The sequence below is a fragment of the Varanus komodoensis genome, unplaced genomic scaffold (genome assembly GCF_004798865.1).
Source record: "Varanus komodoensis strain SLA01 unplaced genomic scaffold, ASM479886v1 scaffold7_1, whole genome shotgun sequence".
In the NCBI taxonomy this organism is placed as follows: Eukaryota; Metazoa; Chordata; class Lepidosauria; order Squamata; family Varanidae; genus Varanus; species Varanus komodoensis.
Window position 1 is genome coordinate 6,042,948 of NW_025336479.1, and position 25,997 is coordinate 6,068,944.

At 43.7% G+C, this 25,997-nt stretch overlaps 1 protein-coding gene across 13 annotated transcripts in view; it reads right to left on the reverse strand.

Moving 5' to 3' along the window:
- MYOCD (myocardin) overlaps positions 1-25,997 on the reverse strand; it is a 316,680-nt gene that overhangs the window by 16,111 nt on the left and 274,572 nt on the right. For 4 of the 13 annotated variants that reach the window (XR_006416965.1, XM_044453727.1, XM_044453729.1 and 1 more), the window contains 9 exons: positions 22,314-22,379; positions 16,521-16,576; positions 13,751-13,826; positions 10,187-10,348; positions 8,036-8,211; positions 5,153-5,281; positions 3,596-3,852; positions 2,022-2,175; positions 307-1,257 (listed from right to left, as the gene is read on the reverse strand). Coding sequence is in view for 12 of the 13 variants with exons in the window: in XM_044453727.1 (XP_044309662.1) it covers positions 307-1,257; positions 2,022-2,175; positions 3,596-3,852; positions 5,153-5,281; positions 8,036-8,211; positions 10,187-10,348; positions 13,751-13,826; positions 16,521-16,576; positions 22,314-22,379 (2,027 nt within the window). In the remaining variant the exon portion in view is untranslated. Of the gene's footprint in view, positions 1-306; positions 1,258-2,021; positions 2,176-3,595; positions 3,853-5,152; positions 5,282-8,035; positions 8,212-10,186; positions 10,396-12,313; positions 12,603-13,750; positions 13,827-16,510; positions 16,580-21,456; positions 21,688-21,708; positions 21,758-22,313; positions 22,380-25,997 lie in introns of those variants that run through there. The other 9 variants (XM_044453730.1, XM_044453733.1, XM_044453738.1 and 6 more) reach the window with 7 other exon arrangements.

Sequence of the window (25,997 nt, forward strand, 5' to 3'; positions counted from 1 at the left end):
TCATTGCTGGTTTCTCCAAAGCACTTATAAAGGTTGGTACTGCCAATATTTTAGTTATATTGCCAAGCAGCTGGGCTTGAGCCACATGGTTGGGGACTAGAAATGGGGTTTTCCTGATTATGGACTTTGAAACTCTTTCATCTGTGAGGTTAGTTGCTGGATAGAAAACATTTTATTTGTCCATACGTAGCTTTGGCTTCATCACTGGAATTTATATTTGCTCCCTTAATCATTCGTACTGCCATTCTAGCATCCCACTCGAGGTGTCAGGCTGACCTGCAGAATATGGGTAGGTCGTTTCCTTACCGGAGCCGTGCACAGACGGGTGCTGGGCTGTGGAGAACTGCTGCGTCTTTCTCCCTGAGTGTTCGGGGACACAGAGAGGAGGTAATGGCTGTTTGGTGAGGGTGGAAGACTGATGTGCTGCGGACTCTTTGCTGCCTCTAGTGGAGAATGCTGGGGAGAGCACTGTGGACTTAGGAAAGTGGAGGACAGCATGCCATTTTGTCCCGAAGACTCCATGCAATGGCTATTTACAAGTCGGGGCAGCTGAGGTGTCCCACTATTGCTCAGTGTGTCAGAGCTGCTGGCCGGACTTTTCAGGGAAGCTTGTTTCGAGGCAAATGGACAGCTGGACGCCGTGTTTTCCTGCTTGATTGGAAAGCCAAAGAAACGCGACGGAGCCTGCTTCTCCTCCAAGCCATGGCTTCTTTTGCGCTTCTGGAGCTGCATCCTCAGCTCCTCCACTTGCCTCTGCTCCTGTTGCAATTTCCAAGTTAGTTCATTGATGACCTTCTGCTTTTCTACCAGCATCTTGTCTTTCTCTGTGTCAACCCTTTCTACATCAAGCGGGATGCCAGCCCCACTCACACCTCCCATCAGGCTCTCTTCACAACCGCCTTGCACGGGAGAAGGGTGCAAGACAAATGGCGGGGAAGACATTGGTCCTTCATTGAAACTGTCTGGCAAGGAGCCATTCATGGATAGGTCGGAGGAAGCTGGGGAGATGGGCGGAGTAGAGCTGGTGCTGCCAAAGTGGTAGAAGCCATTGGACAAAAGGCTGGTCGAGGACTGTGACTGGTAGCTGGAGAGAGAGCTTGCTGGGGTCACTGGGAAGGTAACAGTTGTTATTTCATTGAAGCTTGGCACTGAGCCCCCACTGCACTCTTGGAAGGGCCGCAGGCGTTCCATCAAGGCTGTTTTTGTTCCAGATACAGGGAGGCCCCTTATTCGCAGCTGCTGCCGCAGCTCTGACACCTGGAATTAAAGCCATTTAGACCATGAGATGAAGATCTCTGGCCCCACTTCAGTTTGGTGGCAAGGTAGCTACTTGTCTGAACCCAACTACTTTAGATTTGAGCAGAGCTAAACTTGGGTTTATTTGTGCTCACAAAGAGTGGCAATTTCTGGGCTGATAAGGACTGGATAAAGTTTGTGCCCTACGTTAAGCTGCTATTAACCAAGCTAGACATTTGTCATAATGAACTCGGTGCTACTTTTTACACCATTACTTTGACATCTCTAAATCCAAATCATACCAGTTAATTTGTGTTTGAACCAGGCTTGAATGCCTGATTTCAGTGGATTTCTAGCCCAACTGAGTCTATGCTAAACTTCTTATCACTAGAAGAGTACTTTTTCAATACTCTGAGTCATGCTCAGTTTGCAAATTTAAATCCTATTTAACTGAAAATAAATCATTGTGTACTTTGAACTAAAGTAATCCGTGGCAGTGACTTAACTTATCATGCAGTCTCAATTCAGATGGTTTCATGCTCACTGGATTTACATTAGAGACCAGACATGAAGTCAATAATGTTTCAAATGCTGCATGACAAAAATTGCATTTAAAAACCAAAGTTCAATATTCTGAAATTAAAATTCAGGTGATGTTTGAATTCCAGTGACTCTTGCATATGGACTGAAATGTGTTCAGGGCACAGATGCTGCTTCCTCACATGGTTAGAGATGACATAGAGGGCATGTTATTCACGGCATTCGTCTTCATACAAAACACTCACTTTTAAGTCATCCAGATTGGATGGGAGAGGACCCGGCTTGAGAGAGGAAATGCAGGACTGGCCGGAAAAGGTTCCCTTCACAGGAGAAAGAGGGCTGCTGCTGGTCGTTGTTGGGGAGGAGCTTGAAGTTTTGGCCATTTGCTCATTTGGTTGCCTAAAAAACACAAGGGTAGAAAACTTTCCTTCTCTCTCTCTCTTTGCTCTCTCTCCCCCTCTCCCTCTCCCCCTCACCCTGGTTAAACCACATAGCCCTCATATTCTTGGTTATCTTAGTAAGATAGTGCAGCCCAGTCCCTGCAGCATCTTGCTTACTTCCATGCAGCAAGTCTGGCACCTGATCAGATCCTGGAAATGCAGCCAAATGTGCTGTTGATCTACTGAAGGAGCCCTCTGCATTGCTGCATGGAGTTCCATGAAGGTCTCTGTGCCAGTGCTACAGTTCCAATCTTCCTTTTAGCGGAGCTTGGGTGCTGTTTTGATCTAACTTCCCATTACTTTGCATTAGCAATAGCTTTTGCAGAGATTGAAAGGCAGGATAATGACATGTTTGCGGCAATTCCAGACTAGAGTTGCTGGCAAAGAACAAGCTTGGGCCTAGATACAAGCTTGCAGGATCACAAGGATCATCTCAAAGAAGAGGTGAGCAGTACAAGGACCTGGAACAGAGTCTTAGCCAGAGAAAAATGCTTCAATTACCCACTAACTCTTGATCCCAAACCCTTCTTCTTCCTCCCCTTTAAACAAGTCTCACCGAGCAAATGTGGAAGCAGTGCCCCAGCAGCCTGCTGTAGACAGGGAGAAGAGCAGGTCAGGGAGAAGAGCGACTGTACTCCTTCGGGCACGCAGTTTGCCCAAGAAGCCATAGCCCATAAAAACTACATTACCAAGGCCCATCCAGCTCTATCACTTTTCTATGATCCTAGCATGGTGGTGGATACTGTAGGCTACTGCAGTAACAAGCTGAAACTTAGTTCACGCTACACGTGGTGGGAGCACCGCCTGACTGAAGTTTAGGAGAACAGCCCATCTTGATGGGGCTGCACTCGCCTTGAAAGAGCAGCCCTGCAGCTTGGGTGTGCTCCTTGATCTGATGGTTCCATTGCACCCATTAATGGTGTCGGTGGCAACCAGCAGTTTCCCCCAGCAGCTCCAGCTGCTGTACGTGATGAAATCCAACTGCATTGTAGCCATTCATGTCCCGGGATTATTGTACACAGACCTGCCCTTGAGAAATGTATGGACATTGCAACTAGTGCTGCTTTCGGGGCGCTAAGTGGAGCCAAGGTTTTAGACCATATAGCACCCATTTCATTTTACTCTGCACTGGTTACCTGTTTGTTTCCAGATGCCATTCAAAGTGCTGCTCTTAGTCTTTTAAACCCCAAATGACTCAGGACCTGGAATCTTTCAGGACCACCTGCCCTCCCATACCATCCATTTATTTGAGATCTTGTTCCAGAAATCTGAACTGCCTGGGCTAGGCCATGCCCCCAGTTCCCTGTAGCACAGCTTTAGCACAAAGCCAGAGTCAGGTGGTAAAATTACTATAGGAAACACTTCCATTACCAACTCACTTCAGCTGAGTGGAATGTGACCCAGGATAGTTGAAATGCTGCTGATGTCGATGCTGCTGCTGCTGGCTGAGAATCTGCAGCTGCAGGAAGAGCTGCTGCTGCTGCAAGAGCCTTGCATAGGCCGAGTCCATGGGAGGAGGAGACTTCTCCGCTTTCTGGTCCGGGGGAATGTACTGGTGATACTTCAGCTTCTTCACTTTGGGCTTCATCTCCTTGGGCTTTTTGTGACGATTTTTGCTATCACTGGATGATTTGGACTGTGTGTTACACAAATACAAAGGCAGAAAAATTAAGACAACATGGGAGGTTTATAATGACCTGCCCATTAGCCCAGGGATGGTCAACCTGTGGGCTTCCAATTGTGGTGACAGATCCAGGTCTAAGCCGGATCAATTATGCTGGCAACAGTGGACTTCCATAGCCCTTCCCATCCTGGGCTGCCCCTCCTGAAAGTGCTGCACAGAATCAGGAGGCCCTGCTGAATGCAGGTTCCTTCCTCTCATGGAAGAAAGGCAGACCCAGGATCAAATCCATTAGACTACAAACATCAGTTACTACTGGGGATTTAAAACAATTTTTTGTGGAAATTTACAATAAAGGTAATTATTCGCTCTGCTGACTAGGGCTGGTAGAAGTTGTAGTCTAACAAAATCTGTGAGGGAAAGCTACATGTTCTCCTCCCCTAGTTTAGCTGCTTAAGCTACTCTGCTGAAAGTCTGGCAGCCTCTCTCCAAAGACAGTAGAATACTTTTTCTCAGGACTCTCGAGAAAATGGTATGCCAATCGATGGTTGCTGTTCTGGGGACACCAACACAATTGTGCAGGGGAACATAAATGATGCCCTTCTTACTCAGCTTCTTGCATTCAGGCGTGGGTAAAAAAAACAGAGTAACCAGGACTGAAGGTCATGTCATGTTCACACTTTAATTTGACACACATTCCTTTAAAATATTTTGATTTGCCACCTTGATTGTCCACCAGTGGCCTTTTTAAAGTATTTTAACACCGACACTAATACTTCACAAACGCTCCCTTCTCATTTGACACCACACTCCAGAATTTTGTATTCAGGTAGAACGTAAAAAATTCTCAACTATGAAGCTGCCTCAAAGTAGGCTTTTCATTCAGCTAACTCAAGGAAGGGCAATTTGTGTCCCTCAAGATATTTTGGCCGTAATCCCTCAGCCTTCTCTATGCCAATTGGCCTGAACACCTTCATATTGTGCCTGCTCCATGGATGGAACTACACTGAAATGCTTGATATAAACTTTGTATCAGTAATCTTCCATATTCCCCCATTGTTTAATTGAGGCATTTGTAATTATATTTGTCCCAGGATTCAAACGGATGCAAAGCTGTGATATGAAGAAGTATTGCCAGGATAAATCACAGTAAATCCTGTCTCCAAAGAAAACCAGTACCACGGATTCTGTGATTCATCTCTGTAGAGAGCTCTAAAACTGGCTTTATTTATTGCAGATTAGCGGTAGCGGTTGCCTAGCCAGAAGGTAATCTTTACCATTTTTCTTTACCAAGCACTGGAGACCAGGATCATACCTTTGCAGAGGTGGCCACAATAGGGACAGGAGATGCCTGCTGCCCATTCAGATTTTTCGGACTTTCTGGCTGGCTATTCTGCAGAGAAGTTGAATCAGCGGCATCATTTTCAGAGCCTTGGGAGTGACCCTGAAATCAAAAACCTCCTCGATATACACATGTATAGTTACAGGTGCATGCAGAAATATGCCACAATAGTTTTCGAGATTAAACATCTTGGCTACGTTCACTCTCTTCCTTTTAATTGGAGCTGATCCAGACATTATCTCCTTGAGAAATTGCATTTGTCAGCACCAGATGTTTCTAGAAACTCTATGCTATTATGAAGAGCTACATGGCCAATTGTGGCGAATATGAAATCCATAATGTGAGCCACAGCCTGGCAAAGAAAAAAGATTACGGAGCCCAAAACAGAGGGAGATAAAAAGAATGGACAGTCAGCAGTGAGAGAAATGAACTGCAGCCCTAAAGTGTGAAGATCATTTGACCTAATGTGGTCAGCTAAATCCATTCCACTGAGCAATGCAGAAACTGCTCTGTAATGCACAATCTACATGTACATTTAAAAAAAATCTATCATAGAGAAATCTTCCATTTCTCTGTCCCCATCTTAATCCATCCTCATTGCTGTTTGGCAATTCAGGAGTCCCCCATCGCAGTGTTTCTGCATTGCTGAGACTGATCGCATATAAGAGGCTGGTGCTATTAGGGAAACCAAATGGACGATGGTTGGGCTCCTTGCCATAAGTGCTTGGAAAATGGAGGTGCCCCATGCCAAGTACACTGTGTAACAAAGTTGCTGGAATGGAGGAGGGTAGCCCAAGCCAAGAATATGTCGTGTTCAGGTTAACAGTGGCTCAGGATCCTTTGCAGGACACCCCCGTGTTTTATGCAACCACCAGAGGCCGACCTTCCTCCATAGGCTGCACTGCCCTGTGAAAGAGGTCTGGGGATGCTTCATAGAGGGGTTTGTTTCATTTCGTTTTTTACCCACAACTGGATCTTGCTCCACTTCCTAAGAGGAATATGCTTCCCCTGGGCTCAGTCATTTTTCTACTAGAAGTTCCGTCACTGATTGTTCTCTATTGGATAATTTGGGGTGAAAGCAAATGTTTTACGCATGCACACCATATATACATACAATCATGCACGCGCACACACACACACATAGCAGTAGGACTAGCTGAAAACACCCTCTTTGCACTGAATCAAGAAAACCCTATTTCCCTGAGCAGTTTTGTACATTTAAGTTTCTGCTATTCTCTTCCGTAATGAGAGTATGGATGCAATGGATACGCAGCAGATTCCTAGAGCCCTCTCAGAGTAATGGGGTGGAGATAAGGCTGAGTGCTGAGCCAGTATCTAGTCTGCAAGTATGCATACCCATCACTGCAGCTAAAAAACCAGGATGAAGCGAAGCTCATACTGGCAACTCTCTTCCATCCTCCTCCTGCCTTTGCCTTTGGATGGACTCCACAGACCTCCATTTGTTAGCCAGGCTGGCTGTGTTGGGTCAGAGAGCCTGAAAGCTGCCTTGCCGCCTGTCAGCTCCTATCCAGGAGGGCTGTGGAAGAAGATTACAGCACAACACTGTCTGGGAGTCAAATATGCCAAAACCAGCTGGCTTGGCCAACCTTACAGGGAAACGGTAAATACATCAGTACGATCATATGTGGCAAATCCCAAACAGAAGTGGAACTTGGATCCAGCACTGTGCAGCTTTCCCTCCAGATTGGGCTAACTGATAGACAAATGTAACAACACTGCTGAATCAGAGGAAAGGCTGATCTAGTCCCGTGGTCTGTTTTCCCAGTGGGAAGCTCAAAAGTGCGGCATGAGTGCAGCAGCGCTTGTCCCCTCACGTTCCCCAGCAACCAGTATTCAGAGGCTGCACTGGCCTTATCCTACATAGGCACCTACCAACTGCAGGCCTAATCAGAAGCCCTGGCAGTGGCATTAAAATATAAATTCAATTCTTTAAGATAGCCAACTTGCCAATTGCATGCTAGGGCTTTATTATCTGAGGTCCTGGGCCTGCAAGGAACAAACTGTTCAAAGGAAATAACTGAATTCATCTATCAATCTAGCAAATAAATCAAAGCTGCAAAATATTTGTTTTAAAAGTGACTAGGAAGCAAATGCCCCCAAACGTGAACCAACAAGACTGTCAGCAGTGAACAGAAGTTGGAAAGCTGGAGGATGAAACCGCATTTCACCGAAAGACACACATTGTTCAGAAAGCAGTACCCACGGCTCGCACAACAGGGATTTTGTGCTTCCTTTAGGATGCCCTGGAACAAGCACAAACACTACTTTCTGGATCTGGATAGACTGATGGCATTCCTTCTGTGAGCTTTGTCAACCCATCATTCCAAAAATGAACGTTTCTGCTTGTTTCTCATTCCTAAAGAAACCACTAAATATCTATTATGAAAAGTGGGTGTCAGTTTTACAATGGAATCATCTCTGCCCCCTGATGGCCCACTGGATACTGCCTATTGAATAGCTATTCCATATTTTGTCTCATTAACAGACCTTTTACTGTGGAAAGAAGAAAGTTAGAAGTGGCAGGTAAACATGGGTGGATTACAAGTGAGCTTTGGTTATTGAGCAGTATAGAAATGTAATAACTAAATAAATGAGATATGATGTCATCTGGTTCCCCTGAATCAGCTTTGAATAATTACTGAACTTGCAAAGTCTGTTTCCTTCCCAACATCCCCAAGTTATCTGTTTCTATAGAGTATTTGACTGCATGCAGACTTAATGATAGCACCCTTCTAATTAATGTGGCTGCTCCTTTTCCTAATAGTGGCTCACTGAAATGAGTCAAACAATATCTTATGAGATCTGACGTGCCTGCAGTAGGAATTATCACTTTACCTGAGTTGTTTCTGACATTGCAGAGAATGCTCCTTCAGAAATTTTTGTTCCTGATGCTGATTCTGCGGATCCTTGAGAATCCTCATTTCTGACTTGTTCTGGGGACATCCCATCATTGCTGCTATCTTCTTCAAAAGCAAAGGCATCGGAAGATTTAGAGAAGCTTGACTGGGTACCTTAGCGAGGAAGGAAAAATGCTCATTGGCAAATTATGAGGAGATTGTGAATTGCAATGGGTTCCTAATGAATGTACAAGCAGCAAAAAGGCCAGTGAGTGATTTGCAAATTCAAGAACGTAAGATGAGCCAGGTGGGACCAGTCCAAAGGTCCATCTAGCGCCCCAGAATTCTGATCACACACTGCGGAATCAAAGGCGTGTGGGAAACCCATCATTAGGAGGTACAGCAGCTCACATTACTGAAGAATGGTGCCTCTGAGAGCAGACCTGGCATGCAGCCATCAGGACTAGCAGCCAGACATAGCCTTTCCCTCCATGAATTTGTCCAGTTCCCCTTCTAAAGCTCTCCAAATGGCTGGGCACTGCAGTATTGTGTGGTAGCGAGTTCCACAGTTAACTACATACTGTGCTTCCTTTTATCAGTTCTGAATTATCCATTAATCAGCTTCATGAGAAGACCCCAGATTCTAGTACTAAGAAAGAGGGAGAAAAATGTTTTCCTACCCAATTGCTCCATCCATGCATAATTTTGTTCACCTCTATCATGTCCACAGGATAAACTAGTATATTTTTTTCTTAATACTAGAATGAAGGCAATTTATTATTCAAGCCCAAAAGCAATTCCTGTGTCCACAAAATGAAGCAAATTTTAACATGATAGTGAAATAGTCAACTGAAAACTATCAAAGGAAGTCATAAATTCAGAGGCAGAGGCAGAGGACTGCTAATAAAAAATTGAATTGGAATACATCACATAAAAATACATTGAGCTGGGTGCAGAATTTATTTTACACTCTACCAAAACTTGAGCAAAGATAAAATGGTGCTGACTACCTAAGCCTCAAACTTTGGTCACTGAAAGTATAATCTTTCTACTTCCTGATTCTTCAACAGACCCTGTACAAAAATGCTCAGGATATTTTCTACAATGATTACACTTTTTTAAAAAAGAGAGAGAAATGGATTCTTCCAGGGATATTATGTTCTTTGATTTGCACCAATGAATAGCTGAAGAACATCACCATCTTACCCCTGATCAAAAGGTGCTTAAGGACTGAAATTCAGAACCTCCAAGCAAGAGTGAATAATCTGCGTCCTACCAGCCCCTAGCAGCCCTTGCTGGCATGCCCTACAGGGACTTCTAATTTAGTCAGAAATCAGCAGAAGTTTCTTCATTTTTATCCATCAGACTCATAACCATGAAGAATGTAACTGGGATTGCCTGGGTCAGAACACATAACCTCTTTTTAAAGTCATAAGTTTATTTGTTCTAAAGTACGAGGTATTGAAAATAGGGCTTACTGCAGGTGGTTCAAGGAACTCAGAGCAAGAATGTGCCTCCAAGGAACTCATCGTCAGCCTCAGGGTTCTAGAGTGCTCTGCATTTTTGAAAAATCCACCCAGCAGTTTACTTAGAAGAATGCAGTAAAGAGTCTCTTTTTGTGACCAGTCTGCCTTCTTCAAGAATCAATGTGGTTTATATCAGATGATGCTTTTCTGCCACTCAGCATACCCAAGGAGTTCTGGAAAGTGTTCCAGTGCAATATCCTGCAATCTAGCAGGCAAAAGCACTTGACCCTTGGCTTCTGCTGATAAGTAAAGTGCTGGAAAAGACAGGCTCTATCACAAAAGCCCCTGAAAGGCTGGAAGGGAGCGGTAAGCAGTGAAAGGAAGGAAGATTCCTTCTGCGCACTGTAATCTTGCCAGGGCCATGTCTGGCTTTGATCAAGTGTCTTCCTGCTCAGCTAGCAAAGAGATATGCTGGATTTGAGGGGACCCACCAGTAACGAAGGGACCAGCCTAGCATACTAGGATCCTGCTTGCATTTCCACATGGACGGGTGTTCTTCCGGGGGAATTGTTTCAAAGCCATTCCCACACACACGTCACATGGCAAGGGACTCTCACAGTGACCCCTCTGTGTCCTGTGCAAGGACTCTGAAGCAGTGTTAGCAGTGATTTGCCTGATATTACCTCTGATGGCCTCTTTCACAGCTGAGTCAACAGGAATGATATTTTTCTCCACCAGCTCCAGAGGACCGGGCCTCAGAGCAATTTTTTCATTCAGATTGTCCGCAAGACGAGCTCTTTTCAGTTTCATCTGAGTAGCTTGAATGGACTCTTCTGCAGATGAATCTGTAAGCCAACAGTGAAAATATCTATTCTTCCACAAAGTGACCGGCCTGTGTCATGGGTCCAGAAAGTGAAATTAGAATTTCTGTTATCACTTCAAAAAATAAACAATCTCAAACTAGACTGCATAATATGCCAGAACGATTGATAAAAAGAGGACACATGCTGGTTGCTTTCCAAGAATGTGAACCCGGATGCAGCTGTAACACAAATCTAATAAATCTAATAAATAAATTAGAGTTTGGCCCACGGTGACAGCTGCTCACTGGGTTGGTACTCCATAACTTTAATCGGACACACCAGAAGTATTACCCACACTGAACTTTGTGCAGCCAATAAATAGCACCATTCAGGAATACTGAACCAACATGCAGCCCATTTCATGAGGCACATTAACACACCATCTGGACCACAGAGGACTGAGGTGTGAGCGATGCATAGGCTAATCCATGGGTGAATAATTCTTTATCTGTATAGACATACATAGGATTGTGCCCTGGGGTGATAGGTATTTATTTGAAATATCTCCTAGTTACCTTTCAGGGCAAGAGCTCTCCCAAAGTGGCATACAAAAATAAAACACATAATGGAAAGCACTGTGGCCATGAGGCAGGAAAACCTCTAACAAATATAAACACTATCAAAACAGCAGAAAAATTCTGAAAGCATCAAACAACAGCATAACAACAGACAACCACAGTTACAATACTCCTAATCAAGGGTTTTCAGGCCCAGGAATGATGGAGCCTTGCAGGCCCCCAGTGGCAACTTATTCTGGAAGTGCTGGTCCACTAAGCCACCCAGGGACTCCATTTGGAGTAGGGGGCAGCATACACATGTAAAAATAAACAAGTAAATAAGGCCTTCTATTATGTGGATGGCCACCCAATTGTTCTCACTTTTGGGCAATGGAGGATGGTTGACCTTGTTGACCTGAAAGTGCAGGAAGAGTGATATTGGTGGTCCTTCAAGTAATTTGGTCTCAACCATTGAGTCATTAAAGGTCAACAACACTTTAAACTGGGTTCAGAAACACACAATTAACCAGTGCAGCTGGGATAATAAAAGCTTTATTTATTTATTTATTTATTAGATTTATAGCCCACTTTTTTAAGAATTCAAAGTGGTTTAGATCTTTCTCCTCCTGCTGGTCTCAGTCTTATCCCCACAGCAACAATCCTGTGAGGAAGGCTGGCCCAAAGTCACCCAGCTGGCTCCATGGCTGAGCAGGGACTAGAACCCAGATCGCCTGAGTCCCAGTCCCACGCTCTTAACTGGCTCCCAAATCATACCCACCAGCAGTGAGGAAGAGACACATTCTGCACCAGCTGCAGTTTCTGGACCATCTTCCATGGCAGCCTCATGCATGGTACATCCAGTAATCCAGTCTAGACATCACCAGTGCATGGACAGTTGTGGCAAGGGGCATCCTCTTCAGATAGCGTTGCAGCTGGTATACTAGTCTAAGCTTGTGAGACACACTCTTGGACAGCACAGCCACCTGGGCTTGCCCACTCAGCACCAAGTGCAGGAGGATTTTCAGACTATCTACTTGGTCTCTTAGGTGTCAGAGCAACCCCAACTAAGGTCAGTTTTAGGTAGCCATCCAGAGTAGGCAATTTCTCAGGTTTCTCTGATGCTATGCAGATCACTAATCTTTGCCCAGGGTTGGATTCAGCAGAGAGGACCCATCAGCAGAAGGAAACCACTCAGGGAACACGATTTCTACATTATCACCCCGCCCCCAACAACCTGCAACACACCCTCCAAATTGTCTTTGCACAGTCTACACTTCTCTTGATGTGGCTATCAAAAATTTCGGAAACGTATCTGGAATTGGCTGGTTCACTGCTTTCTACATTATTGAATTGGATATTGTATTACAACTGTGCTAAAACTACTTTCTGTAGATAGATTGCCAAAGCTACAAGAAGCTCCCAGATTAAAAGCTGAAGAGAGTACACAAACCTGTTCGGATCTCCCCAAGCATTTGCAAAGAAGGCAAAGACACAGGTCTCTATTAAGAATAGAGATGATTTTTTAACCCAGTTGCCAAAATGTAATGAAAGATTAGTTTGCAGCCCCACTGACAATAACATTATCAAAATCCCCAGAACAGTATTTGTATATACTGGCATTTGGTAAAGAACATCTTGAATCCAGAACAAAAACAGTTTATTACATTTAAAGAACAAGAAATATAACAGATTTGGACTCTACGATGTGTTTCCAACAAGTTCAAAGGAAAACACTGAAGATCCTCTTGTTGCTTTAAGTTTCCTGGTGGTAATTTTCACGTTTCAGTGCTGTAAGGATTGAGCTCAGTTCCAAATTTAAATAAAGAATATTACTCATGAGCCATTGACATAGCACTAATAAGCAGAGAATAATAACTGGTTGTAATGATATCTTTTAAGTACGTCTGCTGCAGTTTCTTGGAACTCTATAAAGATAGGTTGGGCCATTGATTGCAAGCCGTCCTGAGATGTCATGGATAAGTGACGGCATGTAAAAATTTTAAGTAAATAAATAATAATAAATTCAGACTCTCAGTTTGATGTGCTAATGACTTTACTTCTGTAGATTGCTAGTGGGAAGAGTTTGAAGTCACCCACACACATCTGTCTGGATATTTTAGTTTATCGTTTCTAATAATTTGTAATATTCTGTTAGTTTAGTTCTCCTGTGATTGATTTGTTTATAACAAAAAAATATTCAATTTTATTCCTAATTGTTTAAGGCTGCAATCCTGTAGTAACTTACTTGGGAATAAGTCACATTAAACTCAGTGCAGTTTATTTTTTTCAGTAGACATATATAGAATTGCAAGAGCATAGTTCAGCCGAAAATGGCACAGGATCGGAAAGTGTGGCAAGATTTGGCCCATGGGATCGCTTATAATTGGACACGATTGAACAGCTGAACAACAAAATATAGAATTGCACTGTCAGCAAGTCAATAAATTAATCCAATTAGTCCCTACAGGAGATACATTCTTAAACTGTGTTCTTACAAGATCAGTTCAGTACAAAACGTTACTTTTTAAATAGTTGAATTGTATTTTTAAGTATATGCTTAAATATCTTTTCATGCATTTTCCTTATTGTTTTTAGCTTGCTTTGAGGAAGGAAACTTTTGTTTTCTGCAACACACTTGGTATGAATACATCTCAGCACTTCAGAAAAAAGTTTCCTCCCTACTCGTTTGTTACTTGCAAAGGGACCAATATGCCACTTGTTTCAGGATCATTTTTTAAAACTATCAGATTTACCTTCCATCATTGGATTTTGACCACTCTAAAGAACTTCCCATTTAAAAGCTGGACAGAGTAATAGGGCTAAGCTTCACAGATGAAAACAGCACTAAGAATTTTTTAACATTGGAGAACCACTCATTCGGTCTTACCCTGCAAAATGTGCATATCCACCAATTCGGAATGCTCAGGTCTGTTTCGGATCTTGTGCTTTAAATAATCTTCAGTCTATAGTACATAAGAACAGAGATCATTGCCTCAGCAGCAGGACATGTATTAGACAATGTTACTTGGAGAGGATTCAGTTAGACCTGCCCTGACCTTCATTCGTTTGGTTTAGCCTTTTTCTGTATTTCTAAAAATGTGTATATAACTCTTAAAAAAAAAAACTCTGGATACTAAAAGCTTCTTGCTTAGGACTCTTGGATAGGTTACTTAATGTACTCCTGATTTTTTCCACAAGTTTTTCAAAATACTCTACAGGTTACCTTATAACTGATATAAGGTAATTGTGTCACTAAACACTCACACAGAATATGTGCTAAATCTACAATGCTTCAGTGTTAATTACAGCTAAGGATGGATGGACAAGTGCTTTTCACATGCATCCAGAGTCTCAGCTTGATGTCCTTTTTTTTCTCAGTTACCACAGTCATTTGCAAACTATGTTTGATCAAATGGGAAAATTAAGCAAGAAATCTGCATATTTTCCAAATTCTCATATAGACTAAAATATTAAATCCTGCAATTTTATAACTGGAAAATTGTACATCTCTTGTTCAATGCAAATGTTTCCGTTTTTTAACTGGAACTATGTGCTTGACAGTTTGCAAGCATTTTTTGGGAACACATTATCCTGCTAATCTGTGTTTGGGGTTGCGAATTGAGCGTGTTTGACTGTTTTGCAAGTACAAACAAAGTTCTCATACATCCCTACTTATAACACAGATCATAAAAGTCTACATCTCAGTTCTGTGTACAAAAGTCTATCAAAGTAAATTCATTACCTTCACCAGAATTGATATAATTGCAGCCCTGTGCTGCCTTTTGTCCACATAAATACTGCCATATTTATTTAAATCCACAGTCATTAAATTGATGTTGTTTCATGTTATATGAGAGCACAGATTTTCAAGCAGACTTCCTGTCAGTTCCTCTAAACTAAAACACCTAAGAAACATTCTGATGTCCACCCCGCTCCTTCAATAATTTCAATAAAGCCTTAGAATGTATTTTTGGTTCTACTTCTCTCTGAACGAATCCAGTTTAGGGCTTTCGACTAATATAATCCTTTTTTCTTCCAGGCATCCAGCCAGTAGAAGCCTTTGAAGCGAGACAGTGAGATATTAACCTATGCCTGAACACTGAAATATACAGCACTTCAAAGATAATTCAGACTGCTTGACGTCTCCTTAGCACATTAATTTTTTGCAGCGGGCTATAGATCCTTCCTTATACTGGCAAAGGCAGGACACCCATGAAAAGTAATGTAATATAGACAACTTCCTATATGCATGAAGAATTCTGCTAAATGCTGACATGTAATCCTCATCAAGTATTTTGAAAAGGTGTGCATGTGCTTCTTTGTCTTGTGCAGAATCAAAAAGATGGTAAAGCAAAAGTAATAATTCGTTGCTTCCTTGACCTAAATAAGGGTCCTCCATATTAATGCAGATTAACCAGATTAGGTTGCTCCAAGAAAAGGGAGGACAAACAAAAGAAGATCTACAAAGAGCTCTATCTGTTCCTGTTAAATGGGACTAGACAGAGGATTACAGCTACAATTTCTGAGCAGTTCAAACCAACTGAGGTTTCTAGGGCCTTACAAAGTTGTCTTACATTATTGGTCCACCGTATAGGCCAGTATTGCTTACCAGGGCTGGAGGCAGCTCCCCAAGACTGCCAGCTTTATTTCTATAGGCCTTTAACGAGAGAGAGCAGGTAGTGAAGCCAGGCCTTTGTCTTTGCAAAGCAGGCTGCAGCTCTGCAAAGGGCCCCAGCCTGCTCTGCATGCCTGCTCTGGGTAGGAGAGCCCCTGTTAGTCTGGAGCACCTGGAAGAGGCTGCCCCAAGCAAGCAGGCGCTCTCTGGTCTGTCCCGCTGTATCTGCAGGGGCAAAGAAAATATCCATCTGCTTGGGATGGGTATTGCTGGGACCCCCGGGGAAAAGACCTTGTTCCACTGAACATGGGGGGAATATTCTTTCTGAATCTCTCCTGGAGCTTCCTCCATAGGCACTGCATTCCCACAGTGGGCCCATTTGGTGCACCCTGAGGGGCGATAGCCATAGGCACAGCAGCTGGCAAAGGTAAGGAGCGCTAGACCGCCAGCCTCCACAGCAACGCCAGTGTTTAGATCATCCGACCGAACATCCCTTCTCGGCAGCAGCCTTGGCCACGGGGGCCGGTGACTGCTCAGCAAAGCAGCCCCACAGCTCCTCTGCATGAAGCCGCATCACCAGCTTTGCCGCTCCGGGGCGGAAATGGCCTCTCAGTCTTATCTTTGCCATTAGCCTGGATTAACAATGCCTCAGCTCTGCTTGATAGTGAGTGCCGGCAAGAGACAATGCACTGGTAAGCAGCCCAAAGGCCCTTTGCAGGTCACGAGAAGAGAGGAGCAGGCTGGTGCACTGCAGATCCAGGACCAAGGCTTCACTACAGGGACTTTTTGCTGCCTACATGTAGCTTCTCATGGGGTCATTTACCAATTCCTAAACTGACACCCCATCGAGGTGTAGTGTATATCTCCTTCCTGTGTGGCATGCATAGGCGCAATATCTGCAGAGATACCCACAACAATCACAAACTTTTCAAGCACCATCCTGCACAAGGCTTTCCCAGCACATGCCTCAGTCTAGGCAGGTCCTGAGAAATCTAAGAAATGCCATCTCCGTCCACCCACTCAGATGCCTACCCAGGGTTACCTTGGCTCTCTCCAAGCACTTCTTTTGCTCATGGAAGGGTGAGGGGCTTTTCAGGGCTGCAATCAGAAACAGACAGAGGCCAGATGAGCACAGCAAGTGACAACTGTCATCATCACAACACCTAACAAAGTTCTACAAAAACAACTACACAAAATTAGCTGTCGGCTTTTGTTGTTGTTGCTGCTCTTTTTATAGCAGCGGTTGAAAACAGAGGAGGAAAACCCACAGAAATCATCAGTCTTTGTCACAGGTCAGGTTGTGGCAAGAGAAATGAGGATGGGGAGAGCAAAGCAAAGATACAGATGATAACCTAAGCAGGGGAAAGTTAGGGGTGGGCTTGTATGGAGATGGCTTAGAAACTACGGCTGTCTTAGAGAGAGGTGTAGGCTATCAGAAAAGCACCATCTGTCCAGTATCTGAATGCATTCTGTGAGAAGCTCAAGAGATGACAGAGACAGATGCATCTGCTGGCCTTGCACACATTTCCTAAACACATTTACTTGGAAATGATTTCAGTGCAAAGTACTCCCATTAAAGTGGCCAGCCAGGGAACATCCAGTTGTGAAGTGGACCACCAGGGAGGTCCACGCATGTTCAGAGCTGTGCTAAGCAAATTCGCACATGAGTTTTAATTTGGCGTATTGGTGTCAGCCCCAATGGGATGGATACTGCTGGAGGAAGGGGGTGCTTCCTTCTGATCCCTCCCTCCCCTGCCATCCTCCCAACCCTCCACAACAGATTTGGAAGGTGCACAAAAGGCTATAGAGAGGAGAATGGGAAGAAGAGGACCTTTCTGCCAGCAGCATCCATTCCATGTGCACAATAACAAAGCTGAATCTAAAAACTTACAAAGGGCACACAGGGAACATCTATGAGAGCAAACAAAATAGGCTACAAAATGTCCATCATTATGAGAGGCAGCATTCATGTGCAGGGCAGGGGCTGTGGATATGTCTTGCATTGCTGTGCTGCATGTGCATTTCCCCTGCATGTGTCTGTCAGGGAAGGCCAAGCTACCCAATGCCAGTGGCAAAACTCAGGCTGTGCACTCATTGCAAAACCAACACTTCATCTGTTCCTATAGCTGTGAGCATCAACCATTTGCTTTCATGGGGAAAAGTAATCCAGTTAGGCAGGGATGTCACAGGATGGACTCAAACAGCTCACTGGCACTTATGTGCACCCACAGAGTCCAATGCTTGATCATACAAGAATGTGAAAGCGTTTTGAGAACTGTCTCAGAGACAGAGGGAAAGAAGGTGGGTGGCAGGAGAAACATGCCCCTTACCTCTTTCCTCAAAACCCTTTCTTTAGGGGACCATAGGCAGACTGAATTTTGTTTTGGGGACACAAGTGACCCCAGATGGAAAGCCAAAGGAAACCCAATCCACAAGTTCCAATTCTTGTCTCTCCTCTTACCAGGGATTCAAACCAGGTAGTTTTCTTCACTAGAAACATCTCAGCACCGTTTCTCATCAAGGGAAAGGCTGCCCCTATATTGCCATGCACTTGGTAAAGCTTTCGAGGCCGACCACGCTTGTCTTGGCTGGGCATTGCCTTCTGGACCATTTTGGAATCTTGCTATTTGTTTTTTGCCTTCTGGATTTAAGGGCATGCGAGCAAAGTTTCCCTTTTTCCAAAGCTGTGAAAAGAACTCCTAGAAATTTTATCTCATTGCTAATGTGTAACTTAGTTGTTTATACAATGAAAGTTGTCCAGAATCCAAAAGTAAGGATTGTGGACAAAAATTAGGTCTCTGTTCTAGTAAGTGTCAAATTATTGGGGCTTGAAGTGGATTTGCACAAAATGTGACTGAAAAATCAAAGGGCAATAGAGTAATATTTTGAGTTAACATGTATGTGATTTGCACTTTCTTTTTAAAAAGAGTATAATTATAATTAAGACAAAAAAACTTTTTTAAACGAATGACTCCTCTAGTCCTTGCATGCTGCTTGGTACCTCCCTCCTTCACCAAATGGATTTGTTGTCAGGGTTATGAGTCATCTTGCATTGACGCAATTGGATGAGCTAATTTATTATTTGCCTCTTGTGCTTAACGGATCCTGAAAGAGGATGGATTTTTGTTTCACAGAAGACACAAACTTACCAAGCAGCAACTTATCAAGAGACTAAAGGCCCGAAAGGGAAGACACACATGAAAAATGAACGAAGAAAGAAAAATCACCGAGCATATACCACAGGAGAAAGAGATGAAGCAAGACCAGTGGTAAAAAGCACGATGAGATAAAAAATGATTCTGGTAAATTTAGCAGCAGAGGAAGCTGCCTTTTGTTCACTGGTACTTTGAGCCCAGTATTGTCAGCACAGACTGGCAGTGGTTCTGCAGGGTTTCAGAAAAAGGTTTCTTCTTATTCCTACCTGGAGTTGCTGGGTTGGACCTGAGACTTCCTCTAACCCAAAAAGGGTTCTGTCAATAAACTATGTCTCCTCATGGATCTAAAAACATCTTCCTGCTTCTAGAACAGCGTCCACAACCTGGTACAATCCACATGTGCAGACTACAGCACTTTTCAATTAATATGTTGGATGCATTTTACAGGTGTTGCAGTTCAACACATCTGGAATGTACCAGGTAGTGGAAGGCAGTTTTATATCTTGCAAAATCAGCCACAGAATTTGGTGTACCACTGAAGAGACTTGGTATGCAGCTATTGAAATGGTACTCCATTTAATAAGAATACACAAGGAAGAAAACCAAAAGTTTATGTGGGTATGTTTGACATGAGATGAACACAAGAAGAAAGAACATTGCTAGAAGTAATTGTGTGAATTCTATAGACTACAAAATAGTAAAATGTATAGAAAGCAGAGGTGGATGAGAATAAATCCTGTCAGTATGATGTTGAATATTCAAGCTCTTTTTTGTGGAAGTTATGGTGGCAATGTGGCAAATCAGTGCTAAAATGCAGTGCTTAATGAGAGGATCATAAATATATACCTGTCAAAGTTCTATTCCAGAATTTTCAGGTGTCAGAATTTAATAACTTCCATGCTCTTAAGGTTTGTGTGGACAGGGGAGCTGGTATCAAATACTGATGCTTGCAACAAAACCCTAAATCTTTCTTTTCTTTTCATTTCCCCTCCCTATAAGTTCTTGGTTACAGTGTAACAAAAGGCATTATTTTCAAAGATAATCATAATAAGAAAGTCAATCATTCCATATTATAATTTTAAAAGGAACACGGCATAAAATGTTATGATTTTAAAGCAGTTGGGTTTTGAAAGTTGGCATAAAGTGTGCATGATTTGGTTCAAGGAGGCAAGCTCCAAGAGAGCTTTGCTATGGCCTTACAGACGTGTATCAGACTATTGGTGTCCCTGTGCTAAATGGAGGCAAATGAGCAACACCTAGATCTGTCACCCAGTGACAGAATTTTAGTTGCACAGTCTTACCAGCTTTTGTTGACTGATTAATTAAATCTGCACATATATGCATATATGAAAAAAAAACCAGTACGGTGTATTGGTTTCTCAGCGATACCCACAGACTTGCATCAAGTGTCACCCCACTGTTCTCTCTCACACAGAAAGGAATAACTCTTTGCAGATGTTGCTTTCCACTCTCAGCTTTTATCTTTTACAAGTATATATTCATGTATTTATTAAATGCATAACCTACCTGTCCAACAAAATAAGTGTTCAAGTATTTGCATTTTGTGTACTTGTATGTGTAAAAAGCAAGGACTTGAACGGACTCTGTGGGACTTGCTTGCCCCATTGGTTTCAATGAATCTATTCTAAATTTACATAAACACACACTGAGACAATATTTGTTTTATCTATCAATCAATCAATGGGAGGACCCCATTCACTTGATCAACCTCAGTCCCTGCAACACCACTAGCTCTTTATATCTGGGTAGGAGCCTTCCATTGTGATTTGCTGCACTGAATAGGGAAAGAAAAGATGGTATGAAAGGGAAAGGCAGAAGAGCAAAGAAACATTGAAGGAAAGGAGGAGGAAAGCTGGATGAGCGGCATCTTTGCAGATGTCTTTGTTATATTCTATCTTCCTTTCCTTTATGTGGGGTTCCCAGTGGTCTATCCAGGTCCACATTCACATGACATCCATCGTATGAACAGCATTAGGTGAATGCATTCCCGGGGCATTCACTGGGCCCTGGGTGCAAACTGGCAATGCCTGGGTGTAAATTTTGACCTGTGTACCACGTACATAATTTCACATGGATATGTGAAGGCCCAGAAGATCGCAGCCAGGGACAAACATGATCGCTGGCATTTCTTTCTACAGTATGTAACCACAATCCAGCACGCTGTGCTCAAGGCCATTTCAGTTGTCATGTTTCCCTAGATGCACTTTAAAAAAGCATTTAAAGATATAGCTAGAAAATGCCCACAGGTCCCATAATATAGTTCATGCATCTCACGTATGTCTGGCTGGTCTGGCCAAAAAGAAGGAAAAAAGCACGTATTTGCCCATTTCTTGGCTGCTTTCCTACATGATTTTGCAAGATGTACGCAGGGAGATATCATTGCCCTGACTTTAATTGTGATGAAGCCCATGGTCAAGCATGATCCCCTAATATGCCTGGGATTATAGAGGTAGGAGGAGATGAAGATACGGTGGAAAATCTGGAGTCGGGCCTTGGAGATGGTGTAGGCCCCTTTGCCTCTGGGGCCTAAAATAATGCCATTATTCTTCCTTCCACATCCCCTGCCACTTTCTTTTTACCTCTCTCTGAGAATTCAAATGCCTTTTAGGGGGTGAACTAGCATCTTTTATGGGGTGTCAGATCATCTCCTGACAGTTGGCAAACACCAATGACACCTCATTTGTGCAGGACCTGACAATTAATTCTGATAGCAGAATACGACTAAAACTGCCAAGAACTTTGGGCAATGCATTGCATAAACAGCCTGAGAGGATCCACTCTGTAATACTTCACATGCTGTACCTGTACTGCATACAGTGACAGATGCCCCCTGAAACTGCCAGACTGCGGCATGCACCATTTTGTACGGAAGCGACAGACATTCCATGCCAACGACGTAGAATGTTTGCAAGGGAAGCAAGAGCAGAGGCTAACAATGACATGCGGCACCCAAAGGCTTATGAGTCAGTGTGGCTCAGAGTCAGTGTGATCCAGCAGGCAGAGTGCTTGGGCTGGGAGACCTGGATTCAGATCCTAGTTTGACCATGGACTCACTGGGTGGCCTTGGGCAAGCTGTTATCTCTCTCAGTCTCAGTTTCCCCATCTGCAAAAAATTGGAATAATCATGACCTCCCTCATAGGGCTTTTGTGAGGCACCCTAAAGCTGGGCTGTGTAAACAGGACTTTCTACTCTGCTTCAGTGGGAAGCTGCAACTCACCAGCTCATCAGAGTCCTAGATTTGGGGGCAGGGGTGGGTGAGTAAATCTTCTAGAATCTAGACCTTAGCTGAATGTAATTGCAGGAACAAGCTGAGTCTGTGATGGCAAAAAATTCCATGCAGTCTTTAGTGCTGAACTAGTTGCTCAACTTAATCTACCGCATATTATCATACCAGAACGAGGGGGAAATTGTTGCAGCATTACAGTCCTCCCAGGATGACGGCAATGGAAGAAAAGATCTCTGTGCCACGGCATCTTACTGATTCCTGGAGGTGAGCATGCTAGAGTGGTGCAGCTACAGAGGTCTGCCTTGCTGTTCCTAAAACTGGAGAGCATCCTAATGGTGTGTCTTGCTGGTGGGTCGCATAGCCCTCAGCTGAGGCTGCCTGGGCCCGCTGGTGAAGGAGAGATACAGGGAGAAAGCAGGGAGAAATACTCACGTGGCATGATTCCCTGGTTGGCAAGCTGCTCTCTGCTTCTTCGCTGCTGCAGCCGCAACTGTAAAACTGGGAGAGAGTGCATCTTTCAGGAAGGGAACTCTACCTCCAACTTCAACCGTTTAATCTGCTGCCCCAGAGGTAGGGTCCAGAGGTCCCTCTGCATGGAGACCGGGATCCCCTCGTTGCAACAGCAGCATAGATCTGCCTTATTACTGGAATGCCGTTTTCTTATTCTCTGACTAAAACTAAGCCAATTAACCTGCAGTTTAGTCAAATGACCATTTCCCATTCCCCACCCTCTCCCTCACTCATATCTGCAAAATTTTATAACTTTATATAACACAGCAGAAAGATAAAAAGATTGACATTATAGCTAATATTGCTCAACTGCAATAAAATTTTATTTCTTCTTACGATTCTAGAGACAGTGCTGCTGTTTCATTTGGCATAGCTGTCCTTGGCATAGATGTATTTTACACATTGTTTAGGTTGAAAGAAGAGAAGGTTTTTGGTTTGCTTTTTATCATTAGTTTTCCTTCTATAGTCCACAGAAAACAGCACAGGAGAAAGTTACAGAAAGTTGTTTCAGGTTGGGAAAGCAGGGGACCACACAGACATGTGCTCTTCTAGTAGTGTAAACAAGAAACAGCAGATAAAGGAAAGGAATTAGATTATCTTGATCTGCACACATATTAACATGAAGAGTTAGCCAGAAAGGGGATTATAAGTGATAGATCTGTTTGCTCTGGCAGACAAGAATGGGATCCATTGGATTACACAGCAGGAAGGTAGGAGACTGCCTTATCCCAATATAAATCCGTGGTTCAGCTAGCTCAATAGTGTCAGCACTGACTGGCAGAAGCTCCCCAGTCAATCAAAGCAGGGCTAGAAAAAAGGAACCTATTTTAAAGTACAATCCTATGTATATCTACTCAGAAGTAAGTTCAATGAGTCTTACATTCAGGTAACTTGTATGTGATTGCAGCTTTAAACACTGGAGGAAGTACTCCACTGGATCAGCCTTCCCCAGCATGGTGGCCTTCAGAATCATTTGGACCACAACTCACAGAATTCCCATCCAGCAGGGCCATTGACTGGGAATTCTGGGTGTTGCAGTCCAAACGTGTGGAAGACATAAGGTTGGGGAAGGCTGCATTGGATTATCTTGCATAAGACTGAAATTTGCAATTTGGCCCATTCAGTAAAAAGCAGAGGTATCCCAAAAAGGAGGGATACGGCTCAGTGACAGAGCACCCTTTGGCATGCAGAAAGTCCCTGGTTCATTCACCAGCATCTCCAGGTAGAACAGGAAAAACTCCTGTCTGAAACCCTGGAGACTCTGGGAGGTCAGTATCAACACTAGATGAACTCAGTATGTATGTCCCTATAAAAACTTGTACAAGGAACTACAGCTGCCTCCTTTGGCATCAGAAAGTGAAACAACTTTCAGTGAAATTGGGGAGGATGTGCCAGGTCCAGATTTTGAGATGCAGGAGGTGGAGGAAGTGATTATTTCAAGGACTGGTGAAGCCAGGCTATTCCTGGGAACAGCCAAGATGTGCATTCGGGGAGGGGGGGGGTGTCTCTGGGGATGAGGAATTCTCAGACACGGGCCAGGCCTCTCAACCCTGTGGCAAGGCGTCAGCAGAGGCAGGAGGTCCAATTAAAAGATCACCACATGATCACAGAACGTCCCTCCCAAGGGGATGGCTCCCAAGCATGTTCCTAAGGAGAGTTCCTGGAGGTAAACACTAGATTGGGTTCAAGCTGTTGTGAACCAAGCATTTCCCCCTTCGAGCAGTCAAAAGGCACAGACCATTTTGCTTGCAAAACATTCTTCATTGTTCCCAAGTACAAATCATCCAGAACAGCTCTCTGAGCATGCACAGAGCAGTTTGTGGGACGTGCACATAGTAGGCGGACATGCACATGGTGGGCATGTCATGAGTGGAGCTGGCTGGACCCAGGGGTCAGACTTGATGGCCCGGGAGACCCTTCTGACTTGCTCTGTTTCTATGTTCCATGTTTCTAATCTAGTAGTTACTTCAAGGAACTGGGCCCCATCCCCTTACGAGGGTATTTCTGAAGGCAAGCACGCTTCCTCCCCATACACTGCTCATTCAATTGGGCCTTCCACCGCTGTTGACACCTCTCCACAGGGTTCAGAGCAAGGGCCTGGGCCTGTATCTGAGAATTCCTCCTCCTCCTCAGAAACCCCTTCCACTGGCAGGACATCTTGGTCATTCCCAGGAACTGCCTGGCTCAGTGAAGCGCTTGGCCACCTCTGCTTCCTGCATCTCATCTTGACCTGGCCCATCCTTCCCAATTTCGCTGCAGGTCATTTCAGATTCTGAGTCTGAAGAATTGTCCGGGAGGTGGCCCAAGACCACCATCCTTCTCATTCCCAACACTGCCTTGTGCAGGTAGTTTGACTGTAAGTATAAATAACTAATTTAACAATGAAACCCCTAACATTTATGAAGTCCAGTCTTTGACTTACAATTCTAAAGTGGCAATCCCAGACATAATTTTTAGAAAGTAAGCTCTGTTGATTACAGATTTACCTCTGAATAAACATGCATAGAATTGCACTGCAAGAGAATGAGTTTCACAATACAGCCACCAAATCCTACTTAATCTGTACTGAAACTTGCTTTACTATGAGAACAATTACTGCCGCTACACACAACTAACTATGCGGTATCAGCTGCCATAAAAAGGGATATGATTCGACCTCCATACAGTGGCCCTAATAGGAATACTTGTCCTTAAAACGAGGACAAACACTTCATTTATACATCTCCACTGGAAAAAAATACAGTAGATGGAATGTTAATAGTATCTCCCCATAATAACCATTAAAAGTTCTTTACTAAGAAATTATATTGGAGATCCCATTTAACTTCAATGGAATACTCATTAATTTTGGTTTTCATTCCTGCAAAATTGAAAAGATGTTCATCATTCAGAAAAAAACTGTGGCATCTGCATATTGGCATTCCCCTTGTTAATAACCTTTTCTGCAGTTCCATAGCTTTGCAAATCTATTATAATTGAAACCCCATCATACAAATATTTAATAAATTGAATGGATTGAGGTTTCGTGCGTCAGAAAAACACACCCTAGCCTGCACAGGACTGCAAAGAACATGGAGCTCCAACTGGTTCATCAGAACTACATCTTGTTTAGAGGAACGGGGGACGGCCGGGGGGTGGGGGATCCTTCAATTTCCAGAAACAACATCCAAGAAATGAACCCTGGAGACAAATGGTTTCCTCAGGGGCACCTACCCCCTCTTGAAAAGCTCTCATGATTTGTTTATGCCTGCACAGGCTTAGCACTGTACAGGGATTTAAGCATCTGCTTGCGTGCGGCTTTAATCAGGACTCGTCAAGGAACTTGCACACTTAAGAGATGTCACTTAGGCAAGAGAACACAGGAGGGAAGAGAGAGAGAACCGGGGGAGGCGACTGCAGAAGGTCTGGGCGTTTCGGAAAGTGTGGCTTGTTTCATATGTTCTTAGGAGCCAGATGCAAAGCTCTGACACCGCTAAAACATAACTGCAAATGCATCAGCATGCTTCCCTTTCCTTGCAAAGCTCCCTACCCTCAGTCCTGGAAGAAAATCTGAAATGATTGCCCTGTCACATCATTCAATCACATTCTTTCGTTCCAGGGGTATGA